This window comes from Mustela putorius, unplaced genomic scaffold (assembly GCF_011764305.1).
Source record: "Mustela putorius furo isolate JIRA1106 unplaced genomic scaffold, ASM1176430v1.1 tig00000785_pilon_pilon_pilon, whole genome shotgun sequence".
NCBI lineage: Eukaryota > Metazoa > Chordata > Mammalia > Carnivora > Mustelidae > Mustela > Mustela putorius.
In genome coordinates, this window is record NW_025421480.1 from 10,534,611 (window position 1) to 10,549,319 (window position 14,709).

General features: G+C 41.1%; 1 protein-coding gene across 4 annotated transcripts in view; it reads right to left on the minus strand.

The window, feature by feature from the left end:
- Positions 1-5,965: 5,965 nt before the first annotated feature.
- LPGAT1 (lysophosphatidylglycerol acyltransferase 1) overlaps positions 5,966-14,709 on the minus strand; it is an 83,569-nt gene continuing 74,825 nt past the window's right edge. For all 4 annotated transcript variants that reach the window (XM_045084693.1, XM_045084692.1, XM_045084694.1 and 1 more), the window contains exons 7-8: positions 13,156-13,262; positions 5,966-10,704 (exon numbers count right to left, since the gene is read on the minus strand). In XM_045084693.1, the coding sequence (XP_044940628.1) occupies positions 10,553-10,704; positions 13,156-13,262 (259 nt within the window). In that variant the 3' untranslated portion in view covers positions 5,966-10,552. The remainder of the gene's footprint in view (positions 10,705-13,155; positions 13,263-14,709) is intronic.

Genomic DNA, 14,709 nt, shown 5'->3' on the forward strand with positions numbered 1-14,709 from the left:
GAGAGTGGAGATCCCCGGGGCCTGGGACCTGAGTGGGCAGGAAGGACTGTCCTTGGCTCGCCGTTTTCCTGGTGAGGTACAGGGTTGACCAGAAGAGCTGGAACCCATGGGAGAAGCAGCCCCCGTGGAGAAAGCCTCACCACGAGGACCTGCCAGTTGATAACTGCACAGACCTGTGCTACCAGATGTCTGTGACGGAGTGTGTTGCAGGCGCTCCCTGAGACACACTATTGCCTCTCACTTGCTCAGGAGACTCAGTGCTTTCCTATTTCTCCAGCTTCTAAAAACAAAGGTTTTTCCTTCATTTCTTTCTTGTCTGCAGTGTTCAGATTCTTGTACCCACCACGACCACACCTCCCGACCTCCACTCAATAGTAAACACCTTTCCAATGGGAAACTCACGGGGCAACCTGCTGGGGCTGGTCTCTTTGTGTTAGAATCTATCCTTGTGGTTAGACAGGTCACTACCCATGGGGCTGGTAAGGTAGCCCTCTTGTTAATCCTTTCCTTCCTCTTTCAATAGCCGGTCAGTCTGAATCAGCACTCCTCCTGACACACCAGTCGTCCCATCATTCGGACACAACTCTGATTTATTCCAGTTACTCTTCTTGATCTTAAAACATGGAATGGACTCAGAAGGCTGAGTAATCAACCATTCCATTTCTCTGCCTCCGAGGAGAAAATGCTTTATAAATTCCACTTTCGTTAACTCATTCAATCCCTTGCCTTTTGTAGTAGCCCTTTTAGGAAACCAAAGCCAGGTTATCTTCATCATGGGCCAGCCTAGGACTGCTGTGAGTTCTGTCATGCCTTAGCAGGCACAGATGCATCTCCATGAGTCATCCTTCACACCAGGCTTCTCCCCAGACGATGGCTTCTAAGTATCTCCAGATCTCCTCGAGGAGACCTGTTCCATAATCTCACCTTTGCCCTTCATCCCCTCCCTCATGGAATTGCTACTTCCTGGTGTCGATAACCTGAGGAAGTTCTGTGAATTCTGGCCAGACAACCTGATGGGTATCAGGCCGGGGCTCTTGTAGAAAAATCAGGCTTGCTGTGCGAGCTGCCCCTGGAGGTTCCACTGTAGTCGACCACCATCCTACAGTAATCATAAGCAGCATTTGATTCTACTCTGTCCACTTCCTTCTCGTACCTGATTCTTAAGAACTGAGTATGCGGCCCTTAAAACTGGAAGAGAAAATGTCATCTCTCAAGATAGAAGCTTCAGTCTTCTTCAATGAGAGAGGAAAACATCTGCGAAATTACTGTGGCTTCCTGAATCTTCGGGGCGCCTTCAGCGCAGGCTTTTATATTTGAGGATCATATGAATTATACATAGACAACTATGAGCTGGTGGACAGCTTCCAACTACTAGAAATTATATTTCCCTCCCTTTTGATAATGAGTTCAAGGTCTTCACCACAAGTGACATCATGTCTCAGAGGCAAAAATAGGTCTCTATGAAGACTAGGTAATGTCTTCTGTCTAGCAGATCCTATTTCCTCTTTATGCCCTACTCTCCTTACCTTCCTAATTGGCTCTCGGACCTCAAAGCTCTTTGTTGCTGCTGTCAGGAGCCTTAAATAATTAGATGTAGTCTGACTAGGGGGAGGTTAGGCGCTTGGCTGGGCTGACTATATTTCAGTTCATCTTAGAAACCCAAATGACCTAGGGTTCTGCAAAAATGGGATGATGGGCATTACAGCCTGGGGGATAGTGATACAATTCTTAGGAACCAAACAGGTCATTTGGACCTTAGACACAGGTACATGTGGGAATAATTTACATACTCTGTATAAACCCAACTGGGCTGAGATAAAACAGCCTCCTTTACTGGTCATTCAATACAATGGGCTTCACAGAGAAGATCTCATGTAATACTGAAAAGAACTCTTTGAAAGTTTCCCATTTAACTCACGAGGAGAGAGAGGTTTAAAGGATAAGTAAGATGCTTAACAAAAGGGTTCGGATTCACGCTCACAGGCTGGGTCCCGGGGGTTGCTGCCCTTCTGCGGACTCTTCTTGGCTACACTCTGGAAGCTAGTGGCTGCCATGATGAAGGGACATTTGTGCACTAGAGGCAGTGGTGTCTCTGAGCTTACTACCTGCTTCCTGTCATACCCAGAATTCAGAAATGAAAGGAGCTGTTATGAGACTGAGATCTCTCCCCGCTTCGGTCTGAAGTGAGGCATTCTCTTTCTCTTTCCCTCTATGGGGCAAAGATAAACACAAACTACATTTTACTTCCACCTTCCAAGAGATTAACAGCATGGATTTCAGACTTTTTTTTTTAGCGGCTAATTGTATCTCTGCAACAGCTGAGGGAAGAGTTTAAAAAAAATAATAATAATCTAGGGCTTGAGAATTATTACATAGACTTTAAAATCGAGGAAAAGCAAATTCTAGAAGCTCTTAAGTCCATCACCCCTTTAAGAAGTATATTTAATCCTTTAGCTTTAACTCGTCCATCACCCCTTTAAGAAGTATACTTAATCCTTTAGCTTTAACTCTTAATTTACTCAAAACAGAAACCCAAACAGGCAATCTGTTGTTTTGGGGAAAACATTTCAATGGAAATCAAGAGCCCAGTCTCTAGCCCCCACAATTCTGTTAAGTAGCCATTTGATGCTACCAGCAAGAGACCAAAATTGCACCAGAATGAAATCCACCGTCTCAAAACAAGGTGATTTCTGAAGTTCGTGCTGGCTAAGGATTAATGAGGTATGCATCAGTTGGAGCTGAAAATAATATAAAGATTACTCCCAAACAAAACTGCCGTTCTTTAAGATATGCGTCCTTTTGATGAATATGATATATATGAATGAGTGATGGACCAACAGATCTAATCCTCTTAAAGTATTCAGAAATTCAAAATATTTCCAACTATTGAAATTATGGGCAAATTTGTAAAAGTCTAAGAGTTCTAGACCCATCTAGTGTTGTTTATTCCAGTAAATTGTTCACTGTGATAGCCCCTCTTCAAACATGGCTTCTGATAAAGCCATGCCTCCCAGTATTTACACCCTCTTGTAGACTCATTCACATTGATTGAATCTGTGATTTTCTCCAAAATGACATCATGCCAAAAGAAGTTTTGGTGGGCTTCTATTTCTTGTGCTTTTTGGAGCCCCAAGTTGCCACGGCTCTCACTGCCCCACACTGAATATGTGAGAGTTCGATACATCCAATAGAGACTGTCCCAGATGCCTCGTTTCCAATGTCATCCTTTGTCCTAATTGAAATGTGTACATTGCAGGGAAAGCTAAAAGCCCTATTGTGGGCTCCAGATGCCTTGATGAAAAGAAGCTCCTTGTCACCAATATTTTGAATTGTCCTTTTGTTTAGCATCCTGGAGATGCCTAATGGCTCAGAGGCACGCTTTGCTTCTGCCAAGAGGGCAGAGTAACTGAAATGGTATGTGGGGTCCTCCACAGGTGAGCCCCCAAGATGGTGGTCCTAAGACAGAGTTCTCACAGAGGTGGATTTCCTGAAGACTCACCGTGGTGCTGGAGACCCTCTGAGGTCTGCCTGTGTCAGGGGCTGTGTGTACCTGCTTAGAAAGCCACCTTTGTGCTCCCTTTGCCTTCTGTCACTCCTGGGTTCCTCTTCCTAGTAGTCTAAGGTCTTCTGATTTCTCCACTTCTAGGGCTCTACTTTCTTGTCCCTCAAATGTCCACCAGCTGGTCCTGACACAGTTTTAGTTAACTGGTGAAAAACTGAAAATAAGACCTTTGTCAGGAAGTTCTGCATCAAAAATGAAACACAGGCATGAAGATGTAACAACTGACAACTTGGGGAGGGATCCCAGCCCTGTGATTTCTCAATGACACCAGGAAGACAGTTGCTGTCATCGCAAGGATGGCCCAGTGTTCTCCTTTGCTCACAGTAAGTGAGCGCTAAGAACTTTACCACCATCTCTAGAGCAAATCTCACACCTAAAAAGGCAGAAGAGACTCCAAGGACAAGCAACAGAAACACTCTAGGGGAAAATTCAGAGATGAGCTTCATGATACAGTCATGTTTTCTAGCAAAAAGCAAAACAAAACAAAAACAAAAAAACATTGTTCCATTTCTTCCTTTGTAAAATGGGTCTGAGCATAACTAATTTTTCTGATGATGAAAAGAGCCTGGCTCTTTTCTGGTGGTTAGCTAACCTTTCTTGCTTCCAATCAATTGTGTGTCATTTATATGTGACCTGGATGACTAAAATATATATATATATATATATTTTTTTTTTAAGATTTTTATTTATTTATTTGACAGATCACAAGTAGACAGGCAGGCAAAGAGAGAGACAGAGAGAGAAGAGTAAGCAAGCTTGCTGCTGAGTGGGGAGGCTGATGCGGGGTTCGATCCCCAGGACCCTGAGATCATGACCTGAGCTGAAGGCAGAGGCTTTAACCCCCTGAGCCACCCAGGCGCCCCTGGATGACTGATATTTATTATTTCTTGTGCCTCTAAGAGTTAAGAACAAGGTTATACAAGTCCTGAGAGGTAAAAATTTATTGATTTATATATCAGCATGTTATGATATGGTCACACCTGCTCATACAGCTGACTTTTTCTTATAGCCAAAAGAGGAATTTTTTTTCCTTTTAAAAATACATATTTTTTTCCAGCAGGAAGAAACATTTTAAAAACAAGCATTTTCATATTAAGTGGAGATTTAAAACAATGGCTTTTTTTCCCCCAACTCATGAGAAAGAGGGCTGGTCAGTGAGAGATCTCTGAGAGCTTCAAATATGCCGTCTTCTGCCCTCGATTTGTTCTTCATCTTGGACAGAAACAACGTCTAGAGGGGAAAAATTAGAACCTCAACTCAAAACAACAGCCTGAATCCAAACAGAAGAAGAGGTAGACTGAACTGTAACATTTTAACTTATTTGGTAGATTTAATACATTTAAATTTTTTTAGTGGGATCAAACATATTCTACAAACAATGATCTAAACAATAAATGTTTTAAATGCTCAAAACAAAATCTCAGAGAGGCTCATATCACAGTCTACTTCGTTTTGAGACCCGAAAGCACAGAATCAGCTTTAGAAATAGGCAAGCTTCCCATGCACTTCAGGAAAAGTTTGCTTTTGTCAAATTCTTCAAATCAAAATCGTGCTGTTTAAGACCAATGTGAATGCTTTCCTACCTTCTGAAGCCCCTGGAAGGGTGTGTGGCAGGAATTTCCTGAGAGCAGTGAGTAGCTTAACTGTGAGAAATTTATTCAGTATTAACAGTGAAACCAACAGAAAAGACAGGACAGTGGTATGCTGGAGATCGCTCTGACTGGCTCCTAACCCTAGAGCCGATGGTTAAATTTTATAATTTTGCCAGCAGTTGTTAAACAGCTGTTACTAAAATTATATAAGCTTGTAATTAGTGCTAAAGCTCAAAGTGGTTCACTTTAATGAGTAAAATTTGTACGAGGGTAAGAAATAGTTTAGCAGTAGATCACATATTGGGTTGAGCAACAATAAATTTGAGAGATAGGTGAATTAGGATGTTATTCCATTTTTCACATCACAGGTTGGTGACAAGAATTTAGCAAACTCAACTAAAGCATCCTGGGAGAATCACTTGGCCATACAGAACTTACAATTAAGTATATTTTATTATTATCTATTAATTGTGTTCTATATTCTTATATCAGGAAAATTTATAGCCATCTTATGTGCATTTGCACACATCATTTTTTTTTCCCCCAGGAGAACGGCCTGTTCAACATTTACCAGTATACCACCAGGATAGCAGTATCTCCACCATACCAAGGGGGAGAGTAGGGAAGGAGTGGAGGAAAGAGTTTAAAACCAAAGAAGGAAGTACACTGTTTTTTTTCATTTGGTTTTCAATTTGCCCTCAGCATCCAGCTGCCACGGTGTGCTCCCAAGTACATGTCCACAGATGTTCATGCGGAAATACCTCCAGAAACACACAAATACCCCGTCCCCACCACTAAGAAGTAAAAGCACTTTACTTGAAAAAAATCAACTTTATTTTTTCTAAGTTAAAAAAAAATAGAACCAGCTATTCATTTTTTTGTTGTTGTTGCGAGAAAATGCTTCTTTTGGTGTTCACATCTCAATTTCTGAAAAGGTGATCCGGTTACTAAAATAACCCGTATGCATTCATAAACCAGATCCGCGTGTGACCAGCCCTTTACAAAAATTAAAGACAGTTGCCACAGCCTTTACATTCATTCTGAGCATACATTTCAACATGCAGATAACAAAGAAAGAGAAACAGGTCAACAAGCTGAAGTAAACATATGGCATCAGGAAAACGAAAAACCCATCTGTATAAAATAAATACAACTTTGTAATAACTGTAAGGAAAATGAAAGCACTTAAATGCAACAATGGCAGGTCCGTGTGTAACTGTTTCATTACCCAGTCATGAGATAAGTTACTGTAAAATGCAGACCCCTCATGTGTAAAGAGCTTGTGCACCAGTCCTGTGTTCAACAGTTCTACACAATAAAAATAAAGCCATTCAAAATATGTGTGTCTACTTTGCAACTAGAATACACTTAAAATTTTTTTGCTCTTTCAATTGTTTTAAAAAATATTAAATGTAAAAATCCTCCAATGGAAATTTTGCAGAAAAACCCCAATTTTATCTTCCATATGGCTACAGTGCCCCCTCCCCCAGCAGTTCAGCAACCCTCAGCTTATTTCCAGGGTCCAGTTCCTAATTGTTGAGGATCAATGCAAAATGATTGCAATAAAGCACCAACCAGTGATTGCTCCAGAGAGCACCCGGCCCCTCTGTGATCTAGAAATGTCCAATGTTGGTGGTTTTGGTCCCAAACACATTAGTCTCCATCCCCTCATATCATAAACCAGTGTACCTTCTGCTTTGGACTTGGCCTTTCACGTGAACAGACATAAGGTTCCCAGTATTACATGGCAAAAAAGGAAGACTAACCATTTTTAGTCATCCTTGTGGAACAGAGCAGACCCCCTCATGATGGTAACTCTCTGGAGTGAAATCCTGTGTCATGAAGTAAATAACTCACTCTTCCTATGCGGCAGTGCAAATAACATTTCCTTATATCGAAAGAATCCAGTAAGACTGTCCATGATTAAAGACTGCTATCTCTGATTATGACCAGGTCCCACTAGTTCACAAGAGTCTTCAGGGAAGTGATTGTCAAAATGTCACTAAAGACAAACCCACAAGGGGTAACACAAACAAAGAATGAAGAGGCATTCTTAACATCAGTCCCCACGAGAGTCACATGAGGACGATGCTCTGAGGCCTGTGTTGGGTGACTTCACATCTCATTTCCATTAAAGGCTTGAGCATCACTGCAAAACCGCCAACTCTTGATTATTCAGGGATTCCTTTTCTAGTCCATGGATTATTTAGGCTTTTGTGTTCCCTCTTTCTGAAGCTGTCTTCCCAAATCTTTCACTACTCATTAACACAGTCATAAATACATAAGCAAGAGAAACTAATGAACAATTAAAATCATTGTTTTAAAAATCAGCAAGCATCTCTAGAAGAACAAAAAAGCCTGATTAAAAAAAAACCCTCAAACTCATAAATACACATTATATTTTTGGCTAACTATGATGTATCACTGGATGAATTACCCAGCAATCCCTAGTTCCTTCACTGTGGGGAAGTCATGTTTGATTGTAAGATTAAAATCTACTTAATAATATGACAGAACTGAACTCAGAGCCCTCTTTTTGTAAAAAGCTATTTAGATTCTCAGCTAACTTTGCCCACCTGAAACGTCATTTTCCATTCTGTCATTTTTCTTTATCTTCCACTGGTGTATAGGTTTCTCCATCGTATGTCTGTATGTATCATATCTGTGTATTTCAACAGCAACGACAGTTTCTCACCTGAAGAGTGAACCGCCGGTGTGGTCATTTTCGTATGTGCTGCACCTGCCCTCGGCCCATGGCCCACCAGCTAGGTGCTCTATCACTGTGACGTGTTCGGAAGAGGATCCAGAAGGGAGTTCTCACGCCCCTCTGCTGGGACGAAGCCGTGCTGAGACTATAAGCTACTGGTATGACACTAGCACGGTTTCAGTCTCTCCCCCCTTAATAAAATGTGTTCCCTAAACCTCCTTTCATCTCACAAATTTGGAATTTTTATTCACTTCTACACAGTGGCATATTGCTGCTTCCCTGATTTGCCACAGAACCCTCTCTCCACATTCCCTAGTGCAAGCTGCTGCCCTCCACTTACTGGTAAGGAGAGCGCGATCGATGCTCTCGGATGAACAAAAAAGGGAGAACACGCTTATTAACAATTGGAGGGGGATACATAGATCATGACACATCTATTACAACTCACAAAAAATGAACTCACATATCTATTGGTATCTGTCACTCTACAGACTGTTGACATGACTCTGCGCTTGAAAAGTAAAGCGTTTTAACACCATAGCTGGTTTAATGTGTACAGTATATATTAACAATAGCATGTTCCTTTGGAGCACAGCGCTGGCAAAAGTGGCCCTGACCTGCGTTTACGCATGCGTGTATGCCTCTCTCGCCCTGACAGAACTGGCCACCCCTTGCTGTGGCTTGCTTTAGCGATAAGGAAAAAGGCCTATCTAGCTAGGACTGTGTGTGCCATACTTGACAGTGAGCACATTATTCCCCAGATATCTGACTAACCTCTCAAATGAACAATTTCAATTCAGCCTGGATTCTAGCAGCGTTTGCTGGACCTCAAACAGAAGCATCGTTAAGGCTTCCTATCACCGTCCATGCCTCTGACGCAAGATCAGTTTCACCTACTCACTGTCCCTGTAAAACAGTAAAATGCTTAGGTTTCCAAAAAAAAAAGAAAAGAAAAATTGCATCTTGTAACAACCCCTACCAAAGCACATACAATAACTGTCTTCTGCATTTTACCAGTAGTAGCATAATATGCAATGAGGTATTTCATTAACACATTATTCTCTTTCATATATGCACGGAATTAACCCAAAGATGAAGCTGCTGTGGGCTTGTATTTGGTGTTGCTTTACCTTTCCCACATAACTGGGAGAAAATTCACATCTTTTCAATCTTTTCAGTTTTTGTGTTTTTTTTTTTTTTGGTTTATTTAAAAATAGAAAACATTAGCCTCTATTTTTCTTTTCTGGCCTACTTCTCCAAATTGCCATTTGTAGGATTAGTGACAACGGGGCATCTATAACGCTCATATCACAGGAAACTGCCACTGACTTCCTAGGATCTTCAAAGCCTACAATCCCAAACCAAACACCAACTCTGTCTCAATGCTGGGAGTGCGGGTGAGGGTCTGAGGCCATCCCAGCACTTTCTGAGAAGAGTCTGGTTCAACTGTGAGGTAAATCATAGTGGAGGGGAAAAAAGTGTTCTCTAGAAATAGAAACTTGACTTTATCCTCTTTAAAGCGATTGTAAAGAGATTGGGAAGCCTTTTGTGCAGGTCTGTCTGATGGTTACACCACCCTGATGTGGGCAGCAACTTGAGGTGATGACAGAACACAGGTTTGGGGGTACCATGTGAGAACTTATCACCATTTTAAGCCTATGTCTGGCTCTAACTCTTATTTACTCTTATTTTTCTAATAAAACCCCTATCTCACTTTAAACTGATCATTTTAAACTGATCATAATGTTTCACATTAATCTGTTCCAGCCCCCCCAAATACAGTTGGTGCTAACAAGCCGAAGTGGGCAGAACACAGCCTCTAAGCCGACGGAAGGCTCCTGTGGGCGCTCCGTGCGGGGGGCGCCCCGGTACCCACGCAGAGAGAGAGAGCCTCTCAAGAATCCCGTTCACTGATTATGCTGACATTTGTTTTCAGGCTATATTACTAATCCTTTGCTATATATGCATCTGATAAAAGTGCATTTGGTAAAAGACAATTATCAGTCTATGATATGCCTCTATATGAAAAGAGAAATCAAGTGACCCCCCTCATTTAAGGGAAAGCACTAGCGCATGTAAACACGATGTTGGATTGAGCTAGCCTTTTTAGGAACACATTCTAGTACCGGAACGTGTCCAGTGGACACTGCTTCTCCCCCACGGGCGTGCTGTGCCGGACACCGGAGTGTCACTGTGAACCGCAGGGGAACAGTTCTTGAGGGTGCTGCCCAGCTCCCCTCTAGGCTCCTAGACACACAGCCAGAGTTGGTGGAAATGAGGGCGCTCTACAGCTCTGCCCTGATAGAGACGACTAGCTAAGAGGAACGAATACAACTTTCTTGAGCTGGAACTAGGTCATCAAGGATGTCTGGTGGCAACGGAGTTTCTCTCAGACGGTCTTCTACAATGAGTTTATGATTTCCTCTTCTCCAAATGTGGTGTTTGCTTAAGTGTGTGGTAGAGTGTATCTTTTTAAAACGTGAAAGGTCCTTAAAACATATTAGCAGGTCATTATATTACTGATCCTCATTTTAGTAGAGTTTTAAAATATCCCAAAGGGGGATAAATATTAATCCATCCATTGAATTTCCTTTGCTTATTTTTTTTATATTGTGATTTGCACATGTAAAATAATGCACACTTATGAAAGTCTGAACTCCTATGGTGACCTTGACAAGTCCAAGTCAATTCCTAGAATAGGCAATGGTAAAAATACTGGATGATGTTATACCACATGTAGCCTGACAAAAATGCGAAAGACTGTATGAGAAATATCCACATATTGCTGAGGGTCATCTCCCGGGAAACAGCTTCGTTATGGCCCTTGGGAGGTGGAAAAGCTCCTAAAAGACAAGACAGAAATATTCATTTACTTACTGTGGTGGTAAAGTCTCCTGGAACAAAAGTCGAATATTAGTTCACTTAGAATTGTTGTTGTTGGTTTTTTAAATCATCGTCTGTGACTTCTCATTGTTCCTGAAGAGAGATCTCATTTGAAATACAATTTTCGAACTGCTGAGCCCTTTCCTACCTCTGAACATTTGCGTTTATTCTTCCTGCCTGAGATGCCTTTTCTCATCTCAGGGAAAGGCAACCACATCTGCATTCTTTCAGTATCAGAAAAAATACCATCGGTGCCATCCCCCCAAGTCAGTCACAGTCTTCTCCACCGTTTATTTCCTTCTTAGCATTTTCCATGATCTGTAATGATCCAGGTCTATCTATTCTTTTTTCTACAGACTTGTTTACTCTCTGTCTCCTTCTGGAATTTAAGCTGCATGAGAGTAGCCACTCTGGCTGCCTTGCTTCCACTGTAACCTTAGAGAGTTCTACAGTGGCTAGGACACAAGATGTGTGAAATTGAATATATATACATGTATATATGAATACATGAATATATATATATACATGAATATATATACATGAATATATATATACCTGAATATATATATACCTGAATATATATATTCATATGTATATATAGATAGATAGATAGATTTTATTTATTTGACAGCAGGAGAGAGAGAGCACAAGCAAGGGGACCAGTAGAGGGAAAGAGAGAAGCAGACTGCAGACTGAGCAGGGAGCCCGATGCGGGGCTCAATTCCAGGGTCTAAAGGCAGACACTTAACCAACTGAGCCACTCAAGTGCTCTGAAATTGATTTTAAATAATTTCTGAAATGACATAATTGACACCAATTCCTCCATTTACAAGTTAAATGTTTCTGCCACAAAAAAAGCCGTGGTAAATCGTTGGTATTCTTTTCGAAAGGGAATATTATTTATGAAATATTATCTTAGTAATTAAAAGGAGAAAGACAAAGTAAACAGATATCTTCAAATTCTTTTCTAGAAGGGAAAGCTAGACCGCTTCAGGGCAATATTATGTAAGGTCATCTTGATAACACTTCAGCATTTCAAATGGTCTTTGTCCTTGCTGATAATCCCTTTGAGTAAGCTGATTCAGGCCGGGATTTGCTTCTCACAAGCAATTTACAGAGAACACTTTCAAGTTTCAAGGTCTATTATACAAATAGCTTTCTTAAAAAGAGACTTCCATTATTGTTGCTACAATTTAGGCTAAATATCATAAAGCAAGAGGCAAAGACTGAGAAAGAAGAAAGATCTTGTTGACTCTGAATCACCACATGCCTTCTTACACATCTATCCTATTTTATCTTCAAAGAGATTTTGAGAGTAAGACCAAGGACTGAACATGGCGGAGAGGGGCATCTTGTTGAATGAGTCTTCCTAAGAATTCTAGAGACAAGCACAGCACCCAGCCCCTGTCATATGAGTATGCACTAGCCCACAGCTCTGGGGTCAAAACCTTGGGATCCAGAAGGAATACTGTTGTGGGTAATGTGAAACAATCCTAAACACAAAAACAGAAGCATTAAAGGTAATTAACAGTATCAGCCTTTGTGCACCATTAGGCCTTCCACAGTTTGATTTAACGTGAACATTAATTCTGAACCAAAAAAATCGAAGTGGGGAGAAAACAGCACTTTCTGTTAATCTAAAATCTCACAGCTATCATCTGACCTAAAACAACTTTCTCTTCCCCTTTTTCTTTTCCTAATGTAGGTTCCAGAGAATAAGCCTACAACATATGTAGTTATTTGTGAAAGTACTTTGGTAATGCCTGGCATTCTACCAACGCTAATTTCCTTCTTTCCTAACTTCCTCTCTTCCTCCCTCCCCCTCCTCCCTTCCTGTGGCTGTTTCAACGCATTGCAGTTTTCACATAAGGTAGAGAATATTAAGTATAGGTAAGGGAACTTCCAGTAAATTGACTTTTTTCTCTCAAGAAGAAAAGTATAAGGTCGTATCCGTGAAAATGTAAAAAGTAAGCTTTATCCCTATATGTAAAGAAAAGAATAAGCATGTAAAAACGCAGTTCAAAATGATCTCAAAGGGTATTTTTTAGATGACGGTCTTATAAACAATCACATACAATGCCAAACCACAAATGTTATTTGCTATTTCATAAAACAGCCCGTGTAATTGTACACGTACGACTGTAGTCTTCTACATACTGTGTACTGTCTCGAATTCGTTCCACTTGTACATTTTACTCATCATGTGATCTTGAACACTGGCTGCTGAAGTAAAGGCCTGAATAAATTTTACATTAACACTGTCCTAATGAATATTCTAAGCTGGAATTCTTAAATATAGAAATAGTTTGATTCCTTTAGGGTATCTGAAGAATGAAAAAATGGTTATCTCCCCTAAAGTATATCTTTGGAATAATCAACTTCAGAAATATACATAATAGGATACTGTGTACCTGTTTCATAAAAATGTGATAAGAGTTCTTCTTTTTCAATAAAACGTTGATAGAGCCAATCAGCAAGGCCATCCGTCTCCAGGGGTACATCTTTAATTGGAAAGATCCTATGAAGATTTAGAAAAGAAGCGAAAACTACTTTTAATTCAGAAATCAAAATCATTCAGAAGCACAACTTACCTTTGGTGACTGAAATGCTGAAGAAAGTTATGGAATCACCTGTGGCTTTGGCAAGGGTTCATTTCTACAGCTTCTCAGGGAATCTCTCTCTCTTTTTTAAGATTTTATTTATTTATTTGACAGAGAGAGAGAGTGCACAAGCAAGGGGAGCAGCAGGCAGAGGCAGAGGGAGAAGCAGGCTCCCCACTGAGCAAAGAGCTTGACGCGGAATTCAATTCCAGAACCCTGGCATCATGACCTGAAACGAAGGCAGCCACCCAACCAACTGAGCCACCCAGGCGTCCCTCAGGGCATCTTGGTTTTTAAAAAATTGTTGACTATACAACAGAGTCCATTCATTCATTCAAACATTTGCCAGCCTATTGTACGTTAGGTCCAGTGCCAGATGATGAGAAAATACTAATAAACTGTCCTATAGCTACAAATAATTACTGAGAAATAACTCTTCCCATGCTTATGGGTTTAAGAAGAAATGGTGTTCAGAATAGATGAGATTTTAAACTGTAGTTACTGGGGTGCATGAGTGGCTCAGTCCACTGGGCGTCTTGGTGTCAGGTGGGGTCAGATCTCCCAGTGCAGAGAGCGAGCCCCGCTGGGGTAGTGCTCTATTCAGCAGGGAGTCTGCTTCCCTACTTGGCGCAGGTACCCACACACTCTCTTTCTCTCAATTAAATAAATAAATCTTTAAAAAATAAAACAAAACAAAATAAAATAATAAAATAAAATAGAATAAAATAAAATGCGGCTACTGTAGGACATTAAGCATAGTCAGAGGCATGGCCGAATAATGCATTTTAGCAGTGCTCTTTTGGAGGAAATGTCTGTGAACCAGACAGAATCTGCCTAAATTGGTGCCTGAATTGTATCAGAGGCAGAGGTTTCCTGAGCCGGGCCACCTCTTACGGGAGTACGAATGTGCAGATGCACGAATGTGCAGATTCTGTGAATGGGTCCCGAATCACCAGGAAACGGGCCGGGATGATTAGGGATACCCATCTGCGAGACTCAAGGGCAGAAAAGGGCAGCTCGAGTACATACTATGTAGTTGCTGATGCTGAAGTTTCTTGTTTGTTTTCCAGTTTTGTGGGGGAGTTCATTTTAATCAACGGTATAAAGAGGCACAGTTTTAAAAGCCTGCAAAAGGTTTGTTGAAAAAATAGTGGTCCCCATCCCACTGCCGTTGTTTCTCTCTCCCCAGAAGAACTGATTTTTACCTCTTTGAACCAAGGATTTTTATATCTATATGTTTCCTCTTCAGTTTTAGGGCCAGCCTACTGACCTCCCACTATGGTAGAGGAGGAGTAAGCACCTTCTTCCCTCTCCCACCACACATTCATTCACATCCGTCCCATCTCCCCGATGCAGCTGTAGGGT